The sequence below is a fragment of the Gallus gallus genome, chromosome 6 (genome assembly GCF_016699485.2).
Source record: "Gallus gallus isolate bGalGal1 chromosome 6, bGalGal1.mat.broiler.GRCg7b, whole genome shotgun sequence".
Lineage (NCBI taxonomy): Eukaryota > Metazoa > Chordata > Aves > Galliformes > Phasianidae > Gallus > Gallus gallus.
The window spans coordinates 21,959,734-21,980,122 of NC_052537.1; the positions used below are offsets into that span (position 1 = coordinate 21,959,734).

At 38.3% G+C, this 20,389-nt stretch overlaps 2 protein-coding genes across 12 annotated transcripts in view; one reads left to right on the top strand and one right to left on the bottom strand.

Annotated features, from left to right (window-relative positions):
* The window catches only part of SH2D6 (SH2 domain containing 6), a 96,117-nt gene that overhangs the window by 74,137 nt on the left and 1,591 nt on the right, over positions 1-20,389 (bottom strand). For 4 of the 11 annotated variants that reach the window (XM_015288572.4, XM_040702272.2, XM_015288571.4 and 1 more), the window contains exons 1-2: positions 18,327-18,515; positions 14,362-14,424 (exon numbers count right to left, since the gene is read on the bottom strand). In XM_015288572.4, the coding sequence (XP_015144058.1) occupies positions 14,362-14,424; positions 18,327-18,401 (138 nt within the window). In that variant the 5' untranslated portion in view covers positions 18,402-18,515. Of the gene's footprint in view, positions 1-14,361; positions 14,425-18,326; positions 18,516-19,068; positions 19,146-20,389 lie in introns of those variants that run through there. The other 7 variants (XM_025151487.3, XM_040702274.2, XM_015288573.4 and 4 more) reach the window with 3 other exon arrangements.
* Positions 16,463-20,389, top strand: part of DNTT (DNA nucleotidylexotransferase) — a 110,160-nt gene continuing 106,233 nt past the window's right edge. The window contains exon 1 of the mRNA XM_046942769.1: positions 16,463-16,704. Within this exon, the coding sequence (XP_046798725.1) occupies positions 16,681-16,704 (24 nt within the window). The 5' untranslated portion in view covers positions 16,463-16,680. The remainder of the gene's footprint in view (positions 16,705-20,389) is intronic.

Here is a 20,389-nt window from a genome sequence, read left to right on the forward strand (position 1 = left end):
GTCCATAGATGTCACTTCAAAAGAGTGGTTTAAAAAGTTATAAAAATGATGCCAATTACTGTTCCAGTATGTGTAATCATACATGAATCTCCTTTAGAGCAAAAAGTAATCCTACAACCTATTTCTACCCATTTCAAACAATTATTCTATTGACTAACTGGCCAAGTTACAGGGGTTAGGAACTGTGGTTTTTGCAGTGAAAGAAATGGGAAAGTTATTTAAAATATTTAAAAATATGATATTCTTCACAAGATAATGATCCAACATTTAAATTTTAGTCAGATTACCATCTGACCATTTGAAGCAGTATACCTTTAAATCAGTATTGTGCAGAATTTGATGAGGGCATAGAGAGGAAAAGAAGCATGTTTTCTTTGTGAAAAGTTGAGCTTTGAAAACTACTGCAAGTTTTGGAATGTTAAAAGACAAACCAGCTGAGACACATTAATGGGCAAAGAGCAAGAGTAGAGGTCAAAGCTGTGCATGCAAATGCACTTTAACTTCTGAGCAGTTTCTAAGATTCACACGGCTTCAAAAATAAACTCATTCCAGGAATAAAGATGCACATATTTCTAATCCATTCTATGATTCTGTCATTATGATAGTATCTGAAAATGAGTGGTGGTGTTTATGCTGGGACAAAATAGACTGGTTATAAGCGCATCTTAAATTAGTCTCCCAGGGGTATTGTATATGTGTGTGATTGCTTTGTAGGAAAAAGTTGTCACTGGTTGACTTTGCTCTCCCCTTCTCGCCCCTCTACTGTTGACTAACATTGAAATTTAACTTAGAGTGAATATTTGTATTTTTGCTTGTGTGCCATTTCAAAATTTTAATCAAGATTTTAGGACAACTTATAGTGCAGAGTAACTGTCATGCTATTGTCAATACGCAAAAGCAAACTAGAAGTTGGATAAATATTGAGCTCTAACACGAAAAATCATTTGCTGTGTACTGAATGATCATGAATCTCCAGAGGCACTAATGGACAGTGATCACATATTATGTATTGTATATTAGAAAATATACAGTGTAGTGTTATAAGCCTTGCTATTAAGTCTTGTAGCAATGTGAATCCAAGGTACACAAGCAAAAACAAACAAACAAACCACCTAATTGGATAAAAATGGTCAATTTTAATTACATGAGTTTTCTTCATGCTTCAATAAATATTATAAATACCAACAATCAGCATGGCTTTTCACATTAAATTTGGTAACTATAAATACTAGCAATGATTTATATCACTTAATTACAGGACACAAACATTTGTCACTACTTCCAATACAATTAAAATGTAAAAATGCTTTTGAAAAGCTGTGTGTTTTTTTTAATAGGAAAATAAGCCCATCTTTTTAATGAATTAAGATGGCGACAGAATGACTTGTTATACCTGTATTTTAGATTCGCTTATTTTTCTCAATATTGTTGAAGGGGAACAAATTTGTTTTAAACTTCAGGCATGTAGGCTTAACCAAAATTCATTTACAAGTGACTCCTTATAAATTATTAAAATAATCAACAATGGTGTGTGCCTCCTACATAAAGCTGAACAGCAGTATTATATTTCTACTAAAAGAAATGAAGCGTTATGTAAAAAGTCAACTATCTTGTCCCATAGTGTTCTCAAACTCTTTTTCACGTGAGACTAACCACTCATCCATGCAATGCATCTGTATAGTATAAACAGATGCTACCTAAGGTAACTAGAAGTAGTTTTTATTTCTGTTTTGTTTTCTTATATTGCATCACTTGCCAAGTAAAAGAGGCATTACATGTTGCTATGTATTTGGAAAATGAATATTGCTTCCCACTGTTGTGTATGTGAGGGTGAATCTGCAGTTCATCTGTATGTTTATGTGAGCATGTAGGTGTTCAGAGGTGGGTGGTGGGATGGTTGTTGATCTCCTGATTGGCCCCACTTTTAATGAGAGTTTGTAGATTTGAGTGCCACTGAGCTTGACAGAAGTGGCTTTAGCTGATTCAAATTCATACCCAACATTTTGGGTATATGGGCTATGCAAACTGAAGTGGAACAAATGCAAAACCACGTTCAAGTATTTCTTGTTCTCAGAACCATATTCTATGCTAATTTGTGAAAATACAACTGTTGTCTGTAAATGCTATCCATTTATATCCATTTAACCTGTGCTGCCAAAAGGATATTTTTCCTGTTTGGAACCAATGTGATGCTTTGTGTTATGATAGGAAATTATCAAGGGTCTTCAATGGCCTGATTGATGAGGCTTCCAGTTCCTTGCATTCCTGAACATCTTCATGAGTACAATCATGAATATACTTGAAGACCAAATAAAATGTAACTCCACGCTATAAAGTTTAAGAACACCTAACTGGACAGGGAAAAAGAGAGTGATAACACCATAAATAATGCATGGCCCAGGTTTAACAAAGATTAAAAGCTGTTGGCAGAGGACTTTCATTTAGGGAAGTGCGTGTGCTTTGACTGTTTATAACACATGGCTTTTTGGGTTATACCTTTATGCTAACAGATTTTTATTTACTTTTCTTCCTGTTGCCCCTTTGAAATTCACTGTTATGTTTCCACAGATATTTTTCAGATACTCTGTACCACCCAGGCTGAAGTAAGCAGCTAGGTTTTTGATTTATTTTTGATTTTTTTTGAAAAGCAGTGAAGAGCCTCCCACTCTCACAACATAGTGCTGGTACATACAGATGTTCTCTAATCTGCTTTTTATATGCTAGCCAGACAATGTAATGCACAAATCAAGTGTTGCTTTATCCCTCTCCATAAGAAACTAGGGGCTTGGGGCAAGCACTAACATATTCCTTGCGTAGCACTGAAAGGGTAATAGAGTTTGTCAGCTAAGAATATCAAATACACATTTGTAATCTACTGTCTATTTTTTTATTTGTTTTGAAAAATACAATCACATTCAAGTGGTTAAACGCAGTGGATGTTTTTAGTACATTAGGACTTTTAAGTAAGTTTAATGCAAAATCAAGTGTTTATGCTATTATCAGAACCATGCTATGACAAACTCAGGGCATGTGCAAAGCCATTAGTACTTTTAATAGTGATTAATCTTATGCTTTTCAAGGACGATGTCACAAGGGAAGCAGGTAATAATGTTCTAAAAATGTAGATTGTATCCAAGTAGCAAAGGGCAAAATGTTAAGTCAAAAAGCCCAGTCGCACAGGAACTGGGAAGGAAGTAGAAAGAAAAGCACAGAAACAAAAATGTAAGCGTTCTACAACATGCCTTGTGGATACTGACTAACAGCATCTCACTAAATGGGGAGTATTTTGTGCCTATTTTAAAAATTTCTTTGAATGCACATTGAAATGCTGAATTCAGCAGTACCGACAGGAAATCAAGATACCCTACCAAGTAAGCAGAAATTACACATTTGCCAGAATAATATGAATTTTGCAAAGATTTTACTCTTCAGTATTCCAGAAGCCTGAAATACATAAAACGATTGAAATTCTTCTAAGTACCAGATCTGTGGGTACTGAGGGAGTTCTAATTTATTTCCAGCGTAGCTCTTCCTGAACACCAGTGTGTGATGTGCCTTTTCAGCAGTGCAGCCAGAACTTAGAGCCAGATTCCCTGCTATTGAAGTCCGTGATTTCCCAGTGCCAACTCAGGGTCAAAAGTTCACTAGTGAAAGAGATCTCTGCAATTGTATTTGTATGCTTTTTTTAAGGTGGGAAAATTCTGTGAGTTTTTAAATATGGGAAGAGTGATAAATATTTTAGCAGTGTCCACTGAACCATCCTAGGAATGGCTGCAAGCTTTTGTTGCTTGTAACAGTATGTCGGTAACTGACAGGTTGTGCAAGCCTTCTCTTCCTGATGATTTTAAAGTGAAGACAGCATTACATTGAAAATTATCAGCCACTGTATTTGTACTTCCCCTCTCTCTTTTTTCCAGCATCGTTCTTATTCAGAGCAAAGTATATAATGCACAAGAAAACAGGACAGTTTCATTTTACAAATGAGAACTTTTACAAAACTTTGCAAATGGGTTTCTGTTTCTTGTTTCTAAACTTGCACTGCAGACTGCATGGATTTCATTTTAACTGTGTTCGGCCCTTTAAAAGAGCCATAAAACTTCAGATGGCATTAGCAAAATATGTTCAGCTTATTGTGGGTTGCATCTTCCTCCGAGACTATGAGCATATCTGTGTGAAATCTACCTGCAGAATGATGCTGGTGCAATCATCCTTCTATCACATCCCATGGATACCTTGTTGGGAATAACTGTACTTTTGTTGAGTTTGTAACTTCGTAGCAGTAGATAGCATCCAGACAGGTTTGGAAGGTACTTCAACAAAAATGCATTTCTTTCTCTGCTCTTCTGGGAAATCAAACCTGTGTGTCTTTTATTATTATTGTTATTATATTTTAATTCTTTATTGACATATTTCTGCAGCTGAGGCTCCAATTAGTTCTGCTTTGATTCTGTAGGAATATGAGCTCAGTGCAACTCCCAGGAAATACTTTGTTGCTTTGGGACTAGTATCACTCACCAGCCCAGGTTGCATGACAATGTTTGGGGCCTTTGCATGTGCCCTATTTGGAACAGCAACTCATGCTAAAACTTCTGTGTAAGCTATATAGAGTAGCATAGAAAGTTTCTGTACTGATTGCTATAGTATGTGATCTTGTATGCACACAGAAAATTGAAGTCCTCTTCCTGAACCCAAAGGAAATGAAAAATTTACATCTTCAGAGTTTTCCTACTCTGGCCCCAAGTATTCCCATTCTCTCCACTTCTCTCAGGATATCCTGGTTTTCGGTTGAATCACATGTATTGCTCTTTTCAAACCAGAAAAGAGCCATAAGAGTAACCCAGTCTTAGAAAAACTCCTTCATAACATTTTTAACCTTGTTAATGCTTTTTCAAAGGAGTTAAAAAAAAAAAAAAATTCATTTGGGCTTCGTTCTTTCTGCAGGAAGAAGTATTTTCCCAGAAACCTCCAGAAATGTCTTCTAGGCTAAGAGTACCATGGTCCCGCAACCCTTGGAAGATGCTTAAATCAGTACAGTGCCTAATGAGCTCCTGGTTCAGCTGGGTTGATGTTGCTTCTACTTTGACTACTGCTCAATTTCTTTTCATTTTCATGATGCCAAGAAACAAGAGTTATGAGTGTAGCCTCCTCCATGAAATCCAGTAGTGTTTATCTTTATGTTCTCTCTGCTGCTCTTCTATTACAGTATTACTAAATACTCAGCATTTGTTTTTATTCTTAAAAAAGTACTTTCTAGGGAAACCGTCCAGTTTCCCTAGAAACTGAGTTCAACTTTTCTAATTTATTAAAATTTCTAATAATAAAAAATCCTCAAAAAAGAAATTGAACCCCAGAATGAACACAAATTCCTTGCAGTTTCTCTAACTGTATTAAAGATATATGTGAGATTTCATATAGATGTAAGAGCAGTAAAATCATCTGATCTTAAGCTTTCCCTTCCTGTAGATACCTCAGTGACCTACGGACTTATTTTCAGCTTTGCCTTCAGTGCTCTTGCTCCTGCAGTTTTTGATGTAACACCTTTTCATAGAGCTGGCATAGGCAACATTGATAAAATTACTGTAGATATAGTATATGAGCAAAAGAGAGTTTTTGACAAATCTGTAATCTTTCAGTCATTTGGGGTTGATAGGAAGCACTATTTACTGAAGGAAACACTACTGCAAGTTGATTGATACTCTTCCCTTCAATTAGTTCAGGTCTCTCACTCTTCTGTAAAACCCATCTTTTTACCTTTTAAATGCCAAGTTCTCCTGCAAAACTTCAATTCCTGAGCTTTTTGTTCTACTCTTGGCAAAGGAAGGTGGAGTACCCATTTTATAACCTTGGCTTTATCTAAATCTGTATCTTTGGGAAATTCTTCCAGACTGTTTCACTTTAGTTCCTGGTTAGTAGAGAAACATAAAATGCTGCTACTTCTAGTGCTTCTGCAAACTGTAATCAGTCAATGCTTTCCAGCTGCTGTGTGGCCTGAGCGACATTCAGGCAAGCAGACACAAAACTAGACTAATTGTTCAGTAGTTGTACAGTGCTGAAGACTCATCTATCAGTATTGTAATAACAAGTCTGTATAAATGTTTAAATACTGTCAATAAGAAAAGTATTGAGACCTGCTGTCTTTTCTGCTTGAGTGACTTTGCTGACCTCCTGTGGGACTTACTCACTGACCTATAATTAATTCATTTAATAATCTTTCTGTAACTTACAATGTACCTCTGCCAACTGATGTATTTTTTTGTAAGATCAGAGTCTTGAACAGAAGATAAAGAAAAATGGAACTTGTCATTTTAGTGTCTGTTTCCCACATTCATCTGCTTCTTCAAGCATAAAATAGAAGAGTATTAGGACTTTTATAGCCCTGTACAGGAAACTGCTAATAGGAAAGTAGAAGTACTAAAGACTTCAGTAGAAGTCTTCTGAAATGCTTAGCAGCTGGTATTTGACAATGGGAGAGTGATTATAGTTTCTGGACAGATTTTTAAAAATGACTAATGATTTCAAGCATTAGTGTTATTAAGTTCCAACTTGCAAGCACTGTAAAAAAAAAAAAAAAAAAAAACTCTCAATTTGCAGGAAAGAAAAAGCAAAAGCACCCAAAATGAAGATTCTTCAAATCACAAAAAATCTCTAAAGGCAATTTCCTAAGATGTTCTCTTCTCTGAAGGGGTGCATTTATATAACTGGGATATTTGAATAAACTAGAAATGGGAAGTTCAAAACTGGAAATATTGAGACTGTGTGGAGTTTGGTTCAGGGCTTACAAAGTCAGTGTTGGAAACATCATGACACAATAGCTTAAAAATTTCCATGACTTCTCACATTCTTTTTTGTTCCTTGAATTTGAAAGGTCCACAAGACTTGAAGGATATTTTTAATAATGTTTAAAATTATCAGTAAACTTCAAGAACAAAGTATTCTAGATCAAAAGGTATTCCTTTAATCCATTTTTAATAAAATTATGAATAATTTGACATTTAGAATTTGATTGGATTGTTGTGTGCCAGAGCATAAAAACTAGAAAGCAGAGAAGCACTTCCCATCATTTGCAGCCGCTGCATAAAACAAACAAATTTATGCTCAAATCATTTTTGGCAGCAGCATTTGGAATATGAATAGAAATGTGATTCTGTCACAGAAAAAAGTAGGGAGCCAGCCCTGAATTGAATACGTTTGCACTGACTCAGGATTTTTACTACAGGATTGCACTGATAGGTCATGGCATTAGACAGTTTTATTCACTTGTTTTCTTTACTAATGTTACCTTTAGTGTACTCTTAAATTAATGAATTGATAGCTGAATTAACTTGTGTTCTTCTGAGTTGCACAACTTCAGTGTCACGGTTTACTTACTGTAGACATAATTTCTGAGATATATCTACATACCTTCTGCTTTTTTCCATTTTTGAAGAATAAGGATACTTTTACTTTACAGATGCCTTCTGCTTTGTTGAAGGAATATGAATAAGTATTGTCCTTGTACATTATTTCCTAGCAGGATGTCTGATAGGCAGCAGAAGTGACAGGCTGTAAAATGTCTCCCTTTTAGCCCTAATCTTAAGATCTCGTTAAGGTCGATCTTAGTTCCTAATTATTTATTTATTTTTACATTAACTGCTGTCTATGCTCTGTTCCTATCATTTTCCTCAGCTTGAAATGGTGTAAGAACTTGTGACTCTGCTTTTAGACACTGTTTCCTATTTGATTAGAAGCAGTTAAAAGTTGACCCCATTCCCCTCCCCTTGCTTGGAGTGGAGGATGCTCAGAGTGACCCAGAAAGCTGCTGCTGCCCTCCCTGTGCTCATAGTTAGCCCCACTGCAGCTGTCTGCAAGAATGGCTGAGGGGCAAAGACTGTGCTCCTCTGCTCTCTGTTACACCCTTTGCCCTCGGTTTTAATGCTTTCCATCCATCTCCCCGGAGGAGAAACTATTTTCAGTTTCCATCTACCCTGAGAAACTTTAATTTCAAACAGCTTTGTTTTCTAAGTCCATAAGGACTTGCTATACAGAGAGATGCCAAGATTGCTCATCTTAGTGCAGAAGAGTTCGGGCTCTGAAGGTGCTTGACTCCTACCAACTTCTTAGGCTCCTCATTGACTCCATGAGCCCAGAGCCTGCAGGCATACCTGAAATGAAGCTTTTTCTGAAAGTACACTTTTCATATTCAAGATGGCTCACTGTATCTGATGAGGAACTTGTACAGCTGGGGGGGGGGGGTGGGGGCGGGGAGGGGCAGGGATGGTGATGGCAAAGCCCTGAGGACTGCAAATCAATCAGCCAGGAGCAATGTCCTTTCATAAACAGGAGCTAAGTGTGAAGAAATGAAAGAGGCTGGCTTGAAGGTGACAAGGAAGAAAGCATTGGGTGGGTAGAAAGCACCCAAAAGAAGGCTGTGATAAGGGGAGGATACAGGAACTCACCCTAGCAAAGTGTGCTGGGGGAAGTAGAGGGAAATTTTGTCAGATATAGGTAAATTAGATATAGGTGAATAGGAGAAATAAATATTAGCGGAGTAGAAATCATGCACAATGACAAGGAATTTAATGCAATTGTATGGCATACGCGTGTTTTGCAGCTGGAAATACTCTTTTTTGTACTGTCACTTTTTCCTATGGAGAACAACTGCTGATTTTTGTCAAGGGGAAACTTGTGTGCTTGCTGAAGGCAGGACAAGATTGCTAAGATCACTTTTTCTTGCACAAAAAGAAAAAAAAAAAAAAAACATTGGGACCCCCAAAATATCAGCATTGAAGTTTTGTGATAGTGTGAAAGCTTTTTCTGGCTTTCTGAGATGAGCAGTTCACCGTTATATTACACTGGCAATGGAATTGCAACATTTAGCTGTCACCAGAGCATTACTGACCAGTAGCTGTAACTTCTGTCATCATGTTTCTCTGGACCTCACCCATAGGAGACTTTCTATTCTTGACTGATATGTGGGGAAAACACAGTGAAGAGTTTCTTGGCCTTTTGCAGCAGCTTTAGTAATAAATTAGCAAGTTTCTTGATTATGTAGGACTCTAGAAGACATTGTTTTCCTCAGGATATTCGTGGTCCAAACTTTATTTCTAAAACAGAGTATACAGGGCTGTGTGTCAGATTTGATTAAACAGAACCTGATGGAGCTTACACCTTTCCCGAGAGCTAACAAAACCAAACCTCAGTTTTCATCTGCTCCCACCTAATGCTGCTAAAATGCCACTCCCTGTACTGGGAAATGCCCTCTTAGCTGAATCTGGGGAAGCAGTTCAGGTCTTGAGGGACCTTGCAGGGTTTGTGTAACCAACAGAGGAGCTGCAGGCCTGCCCTTTCTTGTCTGCTTCTTCTGCACTGTGGGGATGGGAGAGCATCCAAGTGAGACAATCCTTGCCTTTTCTCAGTAACATCTGACACAAATGGATGTCAAAGTACAGCCTCAGTGAGCCAAACCTGGCAAGCTCCGGCAGTGTTTTGCACTGGCAGAGAGGCAGAAATCTCCCACAGGAAAATGCAAGTTCCCTTCTTTAGGTATTACTCAATAAAACCGCTAGCATATTGGTGATGGAAATAGGACTGGTTTTCTCCAACGTACTCGTGTTCCAACCATATGATCTGATACATATTTTGAAACAGCAAAATAGATGAAAAGTACATGAAAGTTGTTTAGAAAAATGGTCAGATATTGATTCTATGTTTGAGACCTCTTAGCAGATTTCTATATGCAATCTATGTAATAAAATTGACCTATTTGTGTTCTGAAGTTCAACTCCAAAATTCACTGTTTTTTATATCCTTTTCAGACTGTCACTGGAAATTCAAACCTGAATTAAAAAAAGACAACTTCAAACAAGCAACCTACTCTTAGAACAGAAAGGCAGAGTATAGTGTAGCAAATTCAGACATTAAAAAAGCAAGAGAGAATATAATATGCTCTGTGCAATGCAGCTGTGGCTAAATGCTGATTTGCACATTGGGATGAGATTAGCATCATTCAGATGTGACCTGCATATTGAATAGCCATCACAAGCAGAGTATTATAGATAAAAAAGGAAAATGAAACTGCACAGTACATTTTAGAGTACCACCCTTCTGCATTTTTAGATTCTACAGATGAGAAAAGGAAGAGTTATTACTTCTAAATTTTTATAAAATGCATGCAGTTCTGTTCCGTATAAAAGATCTGCCTGATACCCAGTATGTTTATAAAACAGAATGTAATATTGCTATGAAGAACATAAGCACTTGTTCTTGGAAGCACTCAAACAAATACTCCAAAACAGTCCCTCCCCACAACCTTGATCATATGAGCGTTGGTTATTTCTTTTCTGAAACCAGGAAAATTGGATTCAAGATTTTGTGGCTAACTTACTAAATACTGTGTGGCTACAGTGCCTGCATGTTTTGGCTTTGAATGTCTTAAACTTCAAAGAGACATTAGTATTGATAAACCCATTTGATTCACTGTTGCATAAACTGCTGTTTGCATTTGACATGAGGTATGTGTTGTGCAAGAACCCCCTGTCAGAGATTTTGTGTTAGTTGTAGGGTAAGCTTTAGTGGGTGGTGAGACACAAACAGGTTGCCCAGTGAGGTTTGTGAATGCCCCCTCCTCAGAAGCATTCAAGGCCAGGCTGGATGGGGCTTCGAGCAACCTGGTCTAGAGGAAGGTGTCCCTGCCTATAGCAGAGGGCTTGGAACGAGATGATCTTAAAGGCTCTTTCCAACCCAAACCATTCTGATTCCATGATAATTATCTGCTGCAGCATTTCTTAAACTTTTGATAATATCATTTCTTTGGATAAAAATTTAAATGATAGATGTCCATACTGAAACCATGCAGGAAACAGGCACATCTGGTGTGCTGATGGTTTCAACAAGGCCTACCAAGGAGCCTTCACTGGAGGGGCATTGCAGCTTTGATATGAGCATCTTTTATGAGTGCAAAAAGCTTCCTCTGCACAGGCTTTGGGTATTGGTGCCATGGCAGGGAAGCAGGTGGTTTGCAGCAGGCTTGGGGGACAAGGGCTTGTCTAAGGCTTACGAAAAGCTGCTGATAGGCATTTGGTTGGCTCCTGTCAGACTGTCTCCAGCCTGTGCAGGCTCTCTTGATTTGCTTTCAGCAGCAATACACAAGGTAGAAGGTCTTTTTCAGACCATGCATAGGTAAAGCAGAAAATTGCTGTTCTCTAAATGTAGAGGGCAAAAGTTCACTCAGCTCACAGGGGAAGCACTACAGAGAGTTTCTTTCTTCATCTGCTAGTCTAGAAGGAATTTACAGTAATACCTAACAGAGCTTATAATAAGCCCAGGCCACATCTAAACATCCATCTGATGTAGATGCACAGCAGTGCTGTCCGTACATCATAAGAGATCCACCTATCTTGATAGAGTTTCTATGTGCGTACGTACATGCAAGCTTGTATTTGCTTATTATAAATTAGGAATTAGTGTAGTGACTTGCAGAACAAACTCCATAATCATGTAGTTGTAGAGCAGGTACATTTAATTCGGCCAGCCGGGTGCAGGAGGGATGACTCCTTCCTAGTCTGCACACAGAAAGCAGGTAAACGTCCCTCTTTATAGAGGGAATACATGCATATTTATGGTACAGGTACAATTGATTCTAGTACAATATTCCACACCTATTTTTCGCCCCAAACCCCACCCATAACTAATGTCCCCATATCGTTCCCATTGTTCGTGCTCAACTACTCTTAACGACCTAACAGATTAGCCTTCTATTCAGTAGGTAAACCTGTAACTCCTATCTAGCAGATGGCATCAGGCTTGTTGAAGTATTTTTCTACTTTTCTGTGTGTGTACGTTTCTGTCTAGTCTCCACTGATGACCAGCTTTTCTCTACTGACTTCAGCTCAGTGTCCAAAGGTAATATTGGACATCTGTTAAGACTTTGCGAAGTGTAGTGAAGTAAATCATATGACACTTGGAACTGAATGATAAAGCGAGATGCAAAACCTAAGGCACTTCCCAAAAAGGATAAAATAACATATGCAGGACTTCAGTATTTTGTATTTCCAGCCTTCTGCTGACGAACCAGTAGGTAAAGTTAAGGATTCACATTTTGAGTGGTATGGAATAGAAACGCAGATTTTTAATATATGTAATTATAGTATGTACCATATCAATCTCGTTATGCTATTATATGTTGTGTCAGAGAATATCAGGATTGTGTGTACTTGTATTATAACACAAGCACAATTTAAGGCAGGTCAGAGAGAAACTGAACTATGATCATAATGAGAGAACATGTAGGCAGCACCTGCCCGGAGGCTGCAGAGCCCCCGCTTACACATCTCTTTCATTTCTCTGAAACTGTAAGGAACATCATTCTAATGTTAACAAAGCAGAGTGTGCATTCTTGGGAAGCGCGTACTCCACACGCTCATTTATATGTTAGTAAGGCCCAGTGCCCATGCCTGGGAGGGGTGGACTCGAGTATCTTGCTAACTACCACAATTAGTGCTGTGATGTCTTTACGAGTGGCGCATCCAGCATTGTCTTAGCACAAAAGCGGGGACTGGATACAGTTAGATTGTTGCTTATTGGTCGAAAGGAACGTTCCTTTTCTTAGGAAAGTTCCTTAACCAAATCTCTCAAATCTTAAATATTAACAGTGTTTTCCATCACAGGGCAAGTTATCAAAGGTGATTTGCTGAGGGGGTAAATTCTAAATCAGACACCATGTAATAGAGGAGGAACTTCTCGTTCCTGGAGTATTTTAATTTTCTTGTAAATTAGGCTAGGATCTTGAAATAAAAGTGGGCCATTTTTAAAAGTATTTATTAGTTAATTTACATATTAGTTCGTGCATAGGTGAACTACATCTTACAATTACTCAAATAACGCTGTAATTGATACCTAAACATAGGTTCTTGAATTTTTTTTTTTTAGTATTTTTGTATTTAATTATTTCAAGCTTAACTTATTACAGGTTCACCATGTTGACAAAGCATGGTTGACATTCAATGAAAGAAGATGTGAAAGCTGTAGGAGTGTTACTACAGGTGTGTGTCCTATCTCATTTTTTGCACAATGCCTTCAAAAATGGGTGTTCTCATTGTACCACACGCATAGCTACGGTTTCTGCAATGCAAAATAGTGATTAAAGATGTGTTAGAGAATGCACAGTTAGAAAAGCATACTAGAAAATACTTTCATTTTAGTCATATTGCTTTTTAAAAAATTATCTTTCACTCATCATCACCACGGACCACCCATGGTTCCTCTTGCTTTTTTCACTTGTGCTTTAATAGTTTACCACTAATGTCCGAAAATACTTCTCACATCCTTTTTCACTGCTGCTGCACATTGCTACTTGCAGCAGGTAAGAGCCAATCCATTCAGATTTAACTTCAGTCCTTCTCCAGCAGTAGAATTTCTGTGACTATGGCATCTTTTGTAGTTTGATTTATAACACATAAAAGGGACAGAATTCAGCTTATATTGGTCAGCTATGTCAGCCTAGCATGAATGGTTAGAAAACTATTTTATGTTGTGGTCATGAAGTATTAAACAAAGTAAACCTGCGTGCACCTGAGTAACTGTGGTCTAATGAGTCACTTTACAGGATGGGACCCTCTGTTAACACAAACAGCTTAAAACCTTCTGGTGCTTCCAGCAAACGGCTTTATTAAGAAACAAGGTGCTAAGTAAAGATTATTTCTATTATTATTGTAACAATTCTTTTCTTTAAAATAGGTCTTAAGGTTATTTTACTTCAGAAGATACACAAATGCAGTTAGTGCAGAGGAATTGCCCAAAGTTAAGGAGTTACTCTATTCCTCTCTCTACACGTTAGTTGAAATCAATAGAACCACAGTCATGCGTAAAACAAATAAACAAACAAAAAACCCACAGTAACAGAGGTCAACAAAAGAGGCTGCCAGAATTTTTCAGATATTCCCAGAATTCTCTACACTTTTCCATGCAAAATTTGTGGAATTGTGTGCTAGTAATCATGCAGGTTTTAGGGAAAGCTTGTACATAAGCAATGGCTTTAAAATATATTTTTCTTAAAAACACCAAGAAACAATCAAACAACAAAAGCCATCGATCCTGGAAGTTGTATTTCATAACATACATTCCTGCCTACAGTAGAATATGGGTAAATACGGAAGAATATGTGCTACATATCTGTGCTCTCTCTGGAGGGAACAAAGGGGTGGCTGGGATTTACAGTGCTTCAGTCAGTAAAATAAATCAACACACCCAAATGGGAAGCTAGAGCAATTGACAAACAAGTGCATATGTAGAATGAAAACGTCAGAGTAATTCCTGGCACCGTAAGGAATACAAGCCTTACTCGAAATACATTTGACTGGTAACTCTTATAAAATATTTGCTTACCAAGAAATGAGATCCATCCATACCCAGTTTTTCTACAAGCACAGCAGATTCAGGCATTCCAAACTGAGGTAAGAAAAAGCAGAATTGAGTGTGAAACTTGCCATTTATGAAGAAATTGATTAATATTTCCATGCTCAAACACAGCTGCAGAAATATTTAGTATGGATAATTAAGAATACTGGGAAGGATAGTAGTAATGCTATGGAATAGGTAGTGACTTCCACATAAGAAGAGATAAGGCATAGTATTATTTCTCCCTTTGGAAGAAAGGGATAAGGACTGATGAAATAATGAATGCAGTAGAGGAGTTGAAATTAAGGAGCAGAAAGTGTAACAAATAGAACAAACAGCCCAACAAAAATAAATGATGGAGATTTAATTGCTGTAGGATAAGAAAAGGCCAAGATTAGGCACAGGTGAAAAAGATTGGTTATGATATAGCCCATAAGTAACTGTCATGAAATGATTATACCCTGACTGCTGGAAACTGAGGCTGTTCAAGAGAGAGAGCTCTCCTGTTACATGCCTGTAAACCAACCGTGTATGCACCAGGAGAAGGAGACTGGGCAAGATGTGTCGTGCAGTTCCCATGACAGATGAGCACTACCAGGAAAAAATTTAGGTTCAGAAACAGGACCTCTCTTCTGTAACATAGTCATTCTTTCTTTCCCCCCCAAGGAAAACTTGTGTTGTTTATAAAACAGATTGAAACAGGGATATTTAATAGTAGTATTTCTCTATTGCAGTACCTAAATAATAATTTGGAAAAAATAAATATATTGGACAGATTGATATACCTTTACTGAAATGCCTTAAATAGAAATACTCATGTAGATTTTCTAATGTAATTCCTCAGTACTGAGGAGTAGGACTAGGCCACATAGCAAACGGACACCAAATAGATACAGTCTATGCATAACATCGAATATCTGTGTAGTTGCAGTTATAGCACAGATGCAAGACAATGGGAATAAGTGTGTGCATTTGCCTAGCAAGCTTCCACTATCATCTTCATTCATTTAATCTATAAGCTCAGCATCAGCCACAGGATGTAACGGCTGATGCGACAGTAATGAAACTGATGTTCAGTGCATTATGTGCTGTCCAGTGCTCACTGCTCATCTTGTATACTTATACAGAACAGTATTTAAAACTTCCTCTGAACCTGGAGTAGTTTTGTTTTGAGCTGTTCTACCGAAACTATTTCATTGTCCAAATGCTTCAGAAATATTAACCCGCTGTGCTCTCTTTGACCACCTTCTGAGATGAAACCTGTATTAGTAAGAGGAATTGAGGTGCCTGAGAAATAAAACTTAGATATGTAGGTTGCTCTGACAGTAATGCCATGGAAACTGCAACAGATAGAAAAAAGCACAATAACACTATTGGACAAAGCAAATTTTCAGCTAAAAACTCTATTTTTCACTATAGCCATCACCATAAACTCTGCATTTTCACCAGTGATGAACAAGAGCCAGAGTGACACATTCTTAAATATCTACACAAAAAAGGTGATCCATGTTGCTATCACCACTGAAATGCAGAGCCCACAGCCTCGCTGTGCTCACATCTACTGTTTGATCTTCATAAATGTTCAGTAGTGGTCAATGAATGTCAATGGGTGATATTTTCTCTGTATGCAGGAATTTAACAACACACCTTTGCTTCATACACACTTCCATATCAGATGCCATTCTGTCAGACTGCCCCTCTGCTGCCATCTGTCACATTGCAATAAAATGTAATGGAATATTGGTGGGCAAGGTCAAAATGTACTGCTACACTGCCAACACCTGCCAGCATCTGTTATGGGCCAACTTAATGAAATAGGAAGTATTACTTTTGCAGCAGCCCTCATAGAATCCAGATTTAGGACATCTAATTAAAGCTAGGCAGGATCTAAGGTATATATGTATGTATGCAATAATTTGGAATTTTTAGCTTCTGAGCAGAGCTCGCACTGTTGCAGTTCAGCTCTCACCACTGCTGCAAATTAGAGCCTGGAATTTCAACTCAAACACTCAGGAAATGTGTTTCGTCCCTCCCCTCCCCCATGTGACTTGCACGAATTCAGGTAAAAATACTGTGCTGGAGCACTGACAGAATCTGATATTTCAAGGCAGAATTAACTTGACATGACCATGAATTCATTCCCTCTTTTTCAGCAAGCCCTGGTCTTGTATGCTTTACAGTATCAGTAACAGCCCAGGGTAGTGCACAAAACATACAGGTTTCTCTGCACTGAAAGAGGCAGATTTTTTCCTGAATGGAAAAGATAGTGCACACAGAAGCAGTTGCAGGTTATCGTGAATATAGAAAATGGAGCAAGCTCATGTTGTAGAGGTAATCCCATTTATGGTATTTTTCAATTCTGAGTGCTTGGTCCTGCAAACTGAGCAGCATGATTTTAGGGTTCATGTGCATGTATAGCCAGTCTCTGGGGAGGTCTGACAGCCCTGTGGCACTGGCTGTGGGGGCAGTGGCACTGCATCTCTTGGGGACAGGTGCTGGAGGCACTGTATGAGCTCCCAGCACTGGTCCCCTTGGTATGCAGAACAGCCAAGCACCCGCTGTTGGCTATGCTGCAGCGATAGGATCACTTGTCTGCTTTAATTTGTGGTGTGAATGTAAGTATTAATAGCTTTTTATAAGGATAGAAGAGGGAGGTTTTAAGTCTTACACCTAACAAGTCAGCAGTTACACTGTGCATGCTGACATTTCCTTGTGAGGCTCTGAGATGTTAAACAATTGTTATTAATTTTCTGTCTTGGTAATTAGAATCACTGTATTATCTATTAATTAGTCTGATTTCCTTTAAGCTGCAAAGCCTTGAGCTAATTCTCCAACTAACTGTTTGCAGTAATAAGCTCAAGAGTTTAGTTGTCACATTATTGTATGGTATGAATTAATTCCACCTAACAAGTCAGCTTTCTCAGTGTGGGTACTGTGACCCACTTGTGGTCCATCTGCGTTAGTCAACTTATGCATGTACAGCTTTTCAAAATAAAAAGAGTATGTATTTATGCACAAGACAAACGTGGAAAGATATATATGTGGACATTTTAAACTTCAGCCTATTTTCTTTTGTGGTCACGAGTGGAACCAAGTGTAGCAACACCTGATAATACAGTTTTCACCCCAAAAGATGCTGCATGCTCCTTCAGATGAGAAGGATGAGAGCCTAGTAATGTTACGTTCTAACTGAATGAAGCAAGCATTGCAAAGATTGGTACTTCTGCAGTTAGAAGTAGGATGAACTCCAGCTATACAGAGGAATTTCCTTCCCCCCCCGAGTAAATAAATCAACAAATAAAATATAAAAGGAGATTATATTTATCAAAATGCAGTGAATGGACTGATTGTACAATTATATATATAGAAATCTAAAAGCTGAGTCATAGTATTAAATAGAGATAATCTTGAAATACTTAGTGCAACTGAGGTTGTTTTGCCTACATTGGAATGGACGTTGTATACGTAGAAAAGTTAGTAGCAGACAAAGGAAAAACTGAAGAAAAAGGCCAAACTACCTTAAGGAAACATCTAGCAGCTATGGTGGGTATGTATGCACTGAGAAGAAGAGATGAAGAGTTGGATTCTTACTTACAAGCTGCAAATTTTAAAGCAAAATTGAAATCTAAGATTATCTACACTGAAGTGGAAATTTATTCCCAGTGTATAAATGGGGGCATGAAATAGCTCTTGTATCCTAAGAGATATTGCAGTGAGCAAGCGTATTAGTATGACTGGCCATGTAGGAGATCATAGTTAGCAGCTTCTGCCACTAATTTGATTTCCATTAAAGAAACAGGACAACACCAAGAAAATCATGGTAAGTTCTCATGGGTGGCAATTGCTGACTAGTTTACCTTTAGGATAAGACATCTGCACACAGTATCTGCTAAGACTTTCTGCTAGCTGAATATAGACTGAACTGTCTAAAGTGTTACATTGACATTCTGTACCTGTCTTAGGAGGTCTGCAACTTGAAAAGCAGTCCAGCTCTCACATTCCTCTTGAGATGGCAGTTTTGTGGCCATGTTGCTATCCAGAGAGGGAGACTTGATCTGTGCGAATAACACTGAGTTGCTTGACTGGTCTTTGAGCTGCTGTAGAAATACTAAGAGGAAGTCCTTTCTGCAACTTTTTTTCCTGTTTGCTCGCTTAAAGTGAACGCCTTTAAAGAGCAGTTTAGGAAGTATCAACTTCCTAAAACATGAGTGACTTCTCAGTATAAGAGGCTTTGTTGCACAATATCAGCATATGCAAATATCAGTTATTACTGAAATTGGGTAAGCAAATTCTGCTGAGATTCAGCATGTAAAATATTTCTCAGTCATCAGCATGTTTATAGATTTAAATATGGAAATGGCTTTTCATGTCTGTTGCTGAAAGTATTAATGATAGCTATGCCTCACCTACCTTGGACTCCTCCTTAATACAATAGCCTGAATGTGCCTTCAGACTGCATTTGGCTTACTCATGTATTTTGACTTATTGTGCTGTATTGTTTACATGGGAAAAATAGAGCTTAGTTACTCAAAGTTTACATCCATACTGCCACATCATGTAATTCAATTCTTTGAATCAAGCCTGGGCACCACAAATTTGTATCAATATACAATGTATGGTCTGAAACTGTCCCAGCCCAACCACCTCCAGGAGCTGAATTCCTGCCCAACTGGCAGCACTTCTCTGCCTCCTTACCTCTGACACCAGCTGCACTTCCAGTTGCAGAGCAGCAGCACAGGCAGCTCTTAAAGAGGAGGGGCAGGGTTCATAATCTAAAATGGGAGCAATGGGAACATTTTTTGAGAGACATTGCTTTATAGATTGGGCAATACAATTGCAAAGATGCAGCTGCTGAAACAAACTCAGACTATTTTGCTCAGCAGATATGAGTAACCTCAAGAGGAGAAATAAGAAAGTTTCCATAAGAGACTGGAGACCAAGGAATATTATTTTCTGCTTTCCAATTATTATTTCTGTTTTATTTTTCTCTGCAAATTGGATTTGGGCACTTGTTCAAAGGTTAAGATGGATTTCAGCAGGTCATTAGTTGCCACTGAATGCTCTTTACTCTTTCCTCTCCTGTGTCTTTGCAGAACATTGAATTTTGCAAAAACTCAGCAGCTGGAATTTCAGAAATGCAGAATTAAGATAGACCACCATTACATCTTAAACTTTCCCTCCAGAGAGTAGAAAAATACAAGTGCCTTACTGTGCACACCATAAGAAAAGTTAAATTTAATTTTATAGTGTTTTGCTTGTGAGCGGTTCCAAGGTGGTGACATTGCCCTGGCTGATGGGAGGTAGTGATGCTTTCTTCTACTGTGTGCAGGGCCAGGAGAAAGAGAAAATCTCCCCTTCAGAGATTTTGCCTGCTGAATTTCAATGCAGGAGTGACTGTGTCAGTAGAAGGGCCTTCATGTCCATTGGAGGTGGGGAGCAGCTGGGTGGGAGACTCGTGAATTAAAGCTTTAATGGTTGTTTGGGGAAAACAACAAAATAAGATGGTATCAGATGCAAAACATGAATAAAGTGAAGCGCAGCAGTGCTGTTATTTCCACAGTACAGTTTGGTTACTGTGTAAGTGTATGCAGTTCTTGTTCAGAATATCTTAGAGGCAGGCTAAATATGGATTTTAAGAGTATAGAGGATGTTGCAATTCAGTGCATGCTGCTAGCAGTACCTGCTCTCATCTCTACTACGGCCCAGTATGCCAGTAGCATTTTCAGAAATCTTGGCATATGAGTAGATGTTAATTACCTTCTGTGATCATCCACTGCTATGCTCACAGGCTATATCCCAGTCTGCAGCATGAGCTGAAGCCCTGTCCTGTCAGCTCACACAACCAACATCCAGCTCTTCTCCCGCCCTGCTCCTTGCTCTGATCCCTGATATAGCAACATTTGGCTAATTCTCCTGCCACTGCTTTTATTGATACTGCTAGGACTATGTATTCTAGGCTTTCAGGATACTACTCTCCTGAGGCCAGTAGTTCTACAGTTCTCCTCTCTGGGTGAGA